Below are 9727 nucleotides of genomic sequence, written 5' to 3' on the forward strand. Positions count from 1 at the left end.
ATATGTGATTCGCATGTACTTTACGTAACCAAATAAACAACTATTTATCCCAAGTTGTTTCTAAGCTCCTAGAGTACGACAAACAAATATAACAAAAAAAAGTGTGATTTAAAAAGAAAAACATATATTATATACGGAAAACAGTTAGAAGGGACATCTTTTTTAATGCAAAATGTCCATTAAGCTTCTTTTTTTAATAACAAAATATCTATTAAGTATGCAATGTAACCACCTGCCATCATTAGATTTTCAAATTAGTTAAGTTCCAAATGTTTATTTATAGAGATAATAATAAAAAGTTATAAAAAAATATAAAAAAAACAAAAAACAAAAAACAAAAAAAAACCCTTAGGTAATTGATCAATTTATATAAGAAAATTATTGTTTATCCCATGGAGATTATTGATCGATTTATTAAAAAAAAAGATGTGTGCATTTAATAAGTTAATAACCTTATAATCTTTATATATATTTGTTTAAAATTGTATGAAGATATGGAAAGGAGAAGAAAACTGACTTACCAATAACTCACAACTCTTGAAATGCTCAAGATAAGTCGATAAGAATTGCATGAAAAATCACAACATTTCACATTGTGAAAGTGAAACCAAGAGTTTATAATTTATTAATAAAATAAATAATTTAGACAAAATTACATAAATGGTCCTCATGGTTGACAAAATCGACCAATTATGGTCCTTATGACGAATTCTTTACACAGATGGTCCTTGTGGTTTCAAAATCTTGCAAAGACGGTCCTTTTGACTAACGGCGTTAACTTTTTCAGTTAAGTCCTATGTGAAATGACTTATTTGCCCTTCATGCATAAGGATGCTTTATGTAATATGTTTCTACCACAGGGACCATTTATGTAATTTTCTCTATTATTTATTATTTTTTTTATCTTTTTTAATTATATATTTAACTATTTAGATTTTTTTAAATTTATTGTTTAATATATATATATATATATATATATATATATATATATATATATATATATATATATATAACATTTTTTAACGTTTTGCTCAAATTATTTTTTCTAATCTTTTTGATATTTTATTCAAGTAAATTTATTAATGTTTTTTATTTTGATGTTTTATTCGAATATTATTTATTTATTTATTTATTTGACTTTATGTTCGAATACATTTTTCAACATATAGTATGTTTATATTTGTTAAAGGATTTCACGACTATTGTAATTATAATTCTTAACTTAATTCACTTTCAATTATGTTTTCATTTTTTTCTTTTATTAGGTTATATAATTATTACTTTTTAATTCAAATATTTAACTATATAAGGTTGCATAATTATTATTTTTGTAAACTAATTTATTAACATTTTTTATAAAAAAATGTAAAATGTTTGTTAAACGTGAATATGATTAATATAGATTAGGTAGACATAGGCTACGTTGAGACCGCCTCATAACGTTGCCGAGAACGACCGGGTCATTTCACATTGGATTTAAATGTAATTATTTCGAGTTATTTTATTTTTTTGTTTTTAGTCGTGTTGTAAAAAATTACAATTAGGCCCGTTTAAACTCAGATTAATCCCTAAACGCTACCTGACTGATTAGAGACCCTTGCGTTGTGATTTTTTAAAACACTGCTAAAAAAAAAATAATAATAATAACTCGAAATAATTACATTTAAATCTAATGTGAAATGACCTGGTCGTTCTCGGCAACGTTGTGAGGCGGTCTCAGCTTAGCCTATGTCTACCTAATCTATATTAATTATATTCACGTTTAACATACATTTTACACTTTTTTATAAAAAAATGTTAATAAATTAGTTTACAAAAATAATAATTATACAACGTTATATAGTTGAAAAATGTATTCGAACATAACATCAAAAAAATAAATAAATAAATAAATAATATTCGAATGAAACGTCAAAATAAAAAAACATTAATAAATTTACTTGAAGAAAATATCAAAAAGATTAAAAAAAATAATTTGAGCAAAACATTAAAAAATGTTAGCATGTATATATATATATATATATATATATATATATATATATATATATATATATATATATATATATATATATATATATATATATATTAAACAATAAATTTAAACAAATCTAAATCGTTAAATATATAATTAAAATAAATAAAAAAAATAATAAATAATACAGAAAATTACATAAATGGTCCCTATGGTAGAAACACATTACATAAAGCGTCCTTATGCATGAAGGGCAAATATATCATTTCACATAAAAATTAACTGAAAAAGTTAACGCCGTTAGTCAAAAGGACTGTCTTTGTAAGATTTTGAAACCACAGGGATCATCTGTGTAAAGAATTCGTCATAAGGACCATAATTGATCGATTTTGTCAACCATGAGGACCATTTATGTAATTTTGTCAATAATTTAAATAGAATAAGGACTTTGAAATCATAAACAAAAAAACCTTTCAAACAGCTTAAAACATTCATTAACTATTATCGGCACTTGAGACATAGGATTTATAGCAGCATAAAAGAAGAGCAATATATTTGCATTCTTTTACTAATAATATCAAATATGTAACCTTATACTTTGTCAGTGCTCTCCGATTTTTCCCATACTCATCTTTTACTGCTTTTGCTATTTGTGTACATAATTTTATGAAATAAAACCCATGATAAATATAATCAAATTTTACAGCTTCATACACAATTCACAGATGAATAAACTCGCGTATGCAGTATCAAATATTTCAATTCATCCTACACAAAAGATTAAAACTCCTCAAAACCAGAAACAACTAGCTAAAATCAAAAGAAAAATGAAACTTACAAACATTGTAGGCATGGAAATGAGCAACTGAATTTCGTTTGAGTTGGAATCAATATTCGTTCTTTTCTAATTAACGGAAGTTCATTGCAGAATGGAGCTCAAGTTGCTATGAAATTGTTTATGTTAAGACCTTTTCACTTCTAAATTTATGAATTTATTTCTATGTAACTAGAAAAAAGAGAAACAAAACAAGTCGTGATTGAAAAAACGAATACAAGTTTCAATAAACTAGCTCAAAAATCAAAACTTACATTGATTTTTGACGATTTATCTCCTCTCATATGCGATTCCCTCAGATGCCTCTTTTGCCAATTTGGAATTTATTTATGCAATCGTCAATTCTGATTCACCATATATGTAATCGTCGATCAATCTCTGTCATTGTCGTTATTAGGCATCCGACTCACCGGGAACATGTATTTGGTCAAATCAGATGTCAACGATCTGGAGACCATGGAATACGGATGGTCGGAGGCGATAACAACGGGGAGAGAGAGAGAGAGAGAGAGAGAGAGAGAGAGGGGGGGGGGGGGGGGAAGGAAGAGAATATAGGTAAAGGGTTTGATCACGTATTCAATTTGATCAGAGAATGACTAAATTATGTTATCCTAAGGCTACCCGGTATGGGGGTAGTTTCACGCGTCTTGGGCTGAGGTGGCAACCTCTCCCACGCGTGAACACCGCCCCAAAGTCCGGTGGGCTGCGTGTGGCGTGAGGCGGAAGACGGACGAAGACGCCGTGTTTGATTGGCCAATTGATTTTCGAACGTTATAATATAACCGTTTAAATAAAAAAAAACTTTTTTTTTTTTAATTTTTCAAACACTCTATATATACATCTACTTTATTCACAATTTCCACTAAACCACACCGACATTTTTTTAAAACAAACACACACATCAAACCAAAAAATGGATAATTTTCCACCTCAAATTATTTCGTCTTCTGATGATAACGATTCCGATGATGATTTTATTTTGTATACACTGTTATCTGCGGCACAAGACGTGGTACGCGAGAGGGGCGAAAGTCCAAATGTCAACAAGAAGCATGCAAAATGGATCAACCGGGATCGAGAGGCGGCACATGAACTTTTGGTACGTGATTATTTTGCCGTTGATAGTTTATATGGTCTATCTAAATTCGAAGAACGTTTTCGTATTAGTAGAACTTTATTTTTACATATAGCTATAGATTTGGCATGTAATTATGAATTTTTTCAATCACGATGGGATGCTAGAGGTAAACACGTTTTTACCACGATACAAAAATGTACGACCGCTCTTAGATAGTTGGGATATGGTATAACCGCAGACGCATCAGATGAGTATCTGAAAATGTCTTAGAGGATGCGTCGAGAGTGTACATATTTATTTTGTGAGTATGTCATAGAGCTTTACCGTGACATATACTTGCAACATCCGACTAAAAGCGATGTCGAACAGTTGTATGCCGCACATCAAGCAAAATATGGTTTTCCAAGGATGCTTGGTAGCATTGATTGTACACATTGGAAGTGGAAAAATTATCACTACGCGTGGCGTGGTCAGTTCACGCGAGGTGATCATGGGGTGCCGACTGTTATTTTGGAGGAGGTGGTTTCAAATGACATATGGTTTTGGCATGTATTCTTTGGTATGACTGGGTCAAACAATGACTTGAATGTGCTACAAACGTCTCCGATATTTAACGATATTCTACAGGGCAAAGCACCAGAAATGCCATATGTTGTCAATGGAAATGAATACAAATGTGGGTATTACCTAGGTGATGGGATATATCTAGAATACGCTAGATTTGTCAAGTCATACACATTTTCGGCCGACGATAAACGGAAAGTGTTCAAGTTAGCACAAGAATCTGCAAGGAAGGATGTAGAACGGGCGTTTGGGGTCCTCAAACAAAGGTGACACATAATCAAACATCTGGCACGAACATGTGACAGAGAAAAATTAAGGACCGTGTTGACTGCTTGTGTTATTTTACATAACATGATAATAGAAAAAGAGGGTAGGGCTATTTGCCCATATACCACAAACGATATACTTAACTTACCCACAGTAATACAAGTTGGCAGTCTGGCATACTTCTCAAGGGTTTTGGAAATACAAAACCATGAAACACATCACAATCTACGACATGATTTGACTGAATACATATGGGAACGACAATTTCAAGGGCAAAATTACGGTGAAGATGACGATGATGACGATGGTGACGATGGTGACGATGAGGAGAATAACGATGGTGGAGACGAGGCAGATGATACCGGTGACGAACATGGGACAATGTAATGTTATTTTTCTATTTTTTTTTATGTTTTTTAATTTTTATTTTATTTAGACAATGTAATGGTTAATTTTACGAATTCAAGTTTTAAATTTCTATGTTTTAATTAATGAAATGTGCTCTTATTTTTTTATGTTTTAAAAAATTAATGTATGTTATAAATTATGCTTTTTAATTAATATAATGGTCAAAAAATAAAAAAGAATAAAAAAAAAAGAATTTGTGGAGTAGTAACCATTTCCAATCTTTAGTAGGTTGGTAGTGGGTTGGGTGTAAAGCTGACATGGCGCACATGTGGCAGCATTCTTCCAGTGGGGTGGGTGTGACCACTCCCCATAGCCTAAAATGCCCTTGATTCATATTAATATCATACCCTCGTTTATTATTTTTTCTAAATATTTATAAAAATGTCACAGAGGATCTTAACCTTTCATTATTTTGATCTAATGATCCTTGTTTAATTCTCGGGTTCTCATGAATATATAGGTTTTCAAATGATCCTCCTTATATATATAGGGTTAGGTTCATGTGAGACCACTATATTTTGTGAGACAGTGAGACCAAATCTTAACCACTCATCTTGAATAATCAAAGGCTAATATTAAATCAGATTAGACCATAAGGAGTATAAAGCAGGCGGTGGAATTTTTGTAAATAAATGGAACTTTGGGATTAGAATAAGACACAGAGGGGCAGGAATGGAATTTTACGTTATTTTCCATTCAACTCACAAAAAACACTCGGTGTTTGTAACGACCCAATTTTTACGTCCGAAAATTTCATTTCAAAATATTACTTTAGGAAACATTAATAAATAAAAACATTGTTTGATCACACCATAACACATCGTAACCATGTTCTAAAAGGTCAAACCATACATCCCATCAAAATATCAGAGTACAATCCCAGTAAATCTCGTAAATGCGGAAACCGAAGAGTGTGTGTATGACGTGCCGCTACCGCGCCGGCTCCTTCCCCTTTGATGCAGAGGTACCTGAAAACAAAACTGTAAACGTAAGCACAAAGCTTAGTGAGTTCCCCCAACGTACCACATACCATACAAACACATAACATACGTACTGCCAGGCTATTCTGGGGTGCTTGACTACCCGGTACGGCCATTCTGGGGTGCCAACCTACCCATACGGCCATTCTGGGGTGCCGTCTTACCCGTGTCAAGCCATTATGGGGTGTTGACTACCCATGTCAAGCCATTCTGGGGTGCTGACTACCCATCGGTCCTAACAACCGATCCTCGGGGACTATTTCACCCCCCCTACTACTACTTTCACATATAACATAACAAGCCAGCATGCAAACATATCATCACATACTGTCAGACGTATCTGGGGTGTCTGACTACCCTTCGGTCCTAACAACCAAACTCTACTACTATCACATACAACATATCATGCTAGCATATAACATATCAGATAGTAGCAAACTTAGATGATATCACAAAGACAATCATCTATCATACATCTCCTACTGGTGGGTCGGCATTGTGGCCTTAGACCCACTGCTACTGGAAGGTAACTCACCTCAAAGTAGCTGCTGAACTGATCGGGAACTAACTGACTGCTGCTGCTCCGGGAGTCCTCCGGCTGCAATTCCCACAACATACTCAATCAAACACTGCTAACTGTCCTTTAGGTAAAATGACCATTTTACCCCCGGTCTAGCTCTAAGCCAAAGCTAGAGTCAATTTTCAGTTGACCCGACTCGCCGAGTGGATCTCCACTCGCCGAGTCCCTAGCAAACTATTGTCCTGGGTCCCTGGTTCTACTCGTCGAGTCGGGCTATGACTCGACGAGTTCACCTTCTAATTGTCATTCAACTCCTTCATCCTACTCGCCGAGTTGTATGAACAACTCGTCGAGTTCATCTTCATCCGAAGAACACTTTATGCTAAGACTCGCCGAGTTGTATGAACAACTCGCCGAGTCTGTTCTTGATCTATGAAGATTGCCTTGGACTCGCCGAGTCAGGGCATTGACTCGTCGAGTCCTAACATGGGTGAGTTCATCTCCCAACTCACCGAGTCACCCCCTGTGACTCACGGCTCAACTCGACACATCATGAAGGGACCAAATCGGTGACTCGCGACCAGACTCGCCGAGTCACCTATACGACTCGCCGAGTCGTCGCCATGCATCCACCAAATACACAGATTTACTCGATTTCAGTCCATGCCATTCATAGATCTGGACTTCTAGGACCCAAATCACACGTAAAGTTTCCAACTTTACGTGTGGATATTCACTAATGTGGATTTTAGGGTGCAAAATGCCTCAAAAGGGTAGATCTAGGATGAACAAGCCACATGGGGCCATAAAGCTCACAGATCTGAGCTCCTGGAGCTCAATCTTGCCTAGATCTAAAGGTTAATCCACTTATTACGAAACATTAAGCACAAACAAGCTTGAAGAATTACTCAAGGGTGTCCCAAATGAAATCCTAAGCATAGAAACAGGGGAAAAACGAGATATACCTCAAGGAAAATGTTGAAATGACACAAAGATGGCTGATCTCCTCCTCCTCTTCTTGATCTACTCCTCTTTCTCCTCAAAACCTTCAAGAACACACCAAGAACACTTCAATCTCTCAAAGAAATAAGGGAAAACGATGTTGGGGGAGTTCTGGGGGTGAATGGGGACGAGTTGGGGCGGAATGAGGGTTTAAATAGGGTGCAAACCCTTGAAACTTAGGGTTTCATCCAGCAGCGGTGACTCGCCGAGTCCAAGATATGGACTCGCCGAGTCGCCCACTTAAACGTGTCCTGAGTCTCGTCCCTACTCGGCGAGTCGGACCCTATGACTCGCCGAGTCCAAGGCTAAATTAGGGCAATGCTCAAATAAAATTCACATACCGGAAACCAGGTGCTACAAATCTCCCCCACTTATTTTAGACTTCGTCCTCGAAGTCTGCTGCCTGGTCCTGAAACAGCTCGGGGTAATGCTCCATCATCTCGTCCATCGGTTCCCAAGTCCATTCCGAACCCTTGCGGTGCTGCCATTGCACCTTTACTAGCTCTACCCTCTTGTTCCTCAACGTCTTGGTCTTTCTGTCAAGTATTGCGACTGGGCGCTCAATGTAATTCAAGCTGCCATCAACCTGAATATCCTCCAACGGTACTACTGCTGAATCGTCCACCAGACACTTCCGCAGCTGCGAAACATGGAAGGTGCTGTGGATCTGACTGAGCTCGGCTGGCAGATCCAGCCTATACGCCACCTTGCCCACCCGGGCTGCAACCCTGAACGGCCCGATGAACCTTGGGCCCAACTTGCCCCGCTTCCTGAATCGAATGACACCTTTCCAAGGCGACACTTTCAGGAGGACCATATCCCCGACTTGGAACTCCAAGTCGGATCGACGTCTATCGGCGTAGCTTTTCTGTCGACTCTGTGCAGTCTGAAGTCTGCTCCGAACCTGCTGGATTTTCTCGGTCGTCTCTAGCACCACCTCGGTACTTCCCATGACTCTCTGGCCAACCTCCCCCCAACATATCGGGGTTCTGCACTTCCGTCCATACAACATCTCGAACGGGGGTCGATCAATACTCGCGTGATAGTTGTTGTTGTAGGAGAACTCAGCCAAAGGAAGATAGGTATCCCAGCTACCACCGAAATCCAGTACACACACCCGCAACATGTCCTCCAAAGTCTGGATGGTCCGCTCACTCTGACCATCTGTCTGCGGGTGAAAGGCGGTGCTGAAATGTAGACGAGTGCCCAACTCGTCATGAAATTTCTTCCAGAATTTGGAAGTAAAACGCACATCCCTGTCCGAGATTACCGATACTGGCACCCCATGCCGTGCCACAATCTCCCTGATATAGATGTCGGCCAATTTTTCGGCCGATATGCTCTCCTGAATCGAAATAAAGTGAGCACTCTTGGTCAATCTATCCACGATGACCCAAATCGAATCCACTCCCCGTGCGGTCCTGGGAAGCTTTGTGATAAAATCCATCGTGATATCTTCCCATTTCCATAGTGGAATGTCCAACGGCTGCATCTTGCCATGCGGCCTCTGATGTTCGGCCTTGACCTTCCTGCAGGTCAAGCACCGCTCGACGTACCATGCCACATCCCGCTTCATGCAAGGCCACCAATAATCCGGACGAAGATCCCTATACATCTTCGTCGCCCCGGGATGAATAGAAAAGCGGGACTTGTGCGCCTCCTCCATCAGAATCTGACGCACGCCACCGTGATACGGCACCCACACCCTACGGTGTAATGTCAAAAGTCCTCTGCCATCATAATCAAAGGAGGAAACCTGACCCACTACACGCTCGCTCTTCCGATGCTCCTCCTTGATAGCCTCCTGTTGAGCCTCCCGAATCTGCTCCAACAGGGGAGTCACCACCGTCATCCTCAAACAGACGTCCCTGATCGGCACCGTCTTGCGGCTAAGCGCATCGGCCACCACATTGGCCTTCCCCGGGTGGTAAAGGATCTCGCAATCATAATCCTTCACCACGTCCAACCATCGCCGCTGCCTCATATTCAGATTCGGCTGGTCCATGAGGTACCTCAAACTCTTGTGGTCTGTGTAGATGGTACACCGAACTCCGTAGAGGTAATGCCGCCAAATCTTGAGGGCAAAGACCACCGCCCCCAA

The 9727-nt window shown here is 38.2% G+C and overlaps 1 protein-coding gene across 1 annotated transcript; it reads left to right on the forward strand.

Moving 5' to 3' along the window:
- Nucleotides 1-3720: 3720 nt before the first annotated feature.
- On the forward strand, nucleotides 3721-4719 carry LOC145006952 (uncharacterized). The gene is made up of 2 exons (XM_078965965.1): nucleotides 3721-4051; nucleotides 4202-4719. Exons 1-2 carry the CDS (start codon nucleotides 3721-3723, stop codon nucleotides 4717-4719), a joined length of 849 nt encoding a protein of 282 aa, XP_078822091.1.
- Nucleotides 4720-9727: the final 5008 nt, after the last annotated feature.

Source organism: Lactuca saligna, chromosome 7 (genome assembly GCF_052625555.1).
Source record: "Lactuca saligna cultivar CGN05327 chromosome 7, ASM5262555v1, whole genome shotgun sequence".
NCBI lineage: Eukaryota > Viridiplantae > Streptophyta > Magnoliopsida > Asterales > Asteraceae > Lactuca > Lactuca saligna.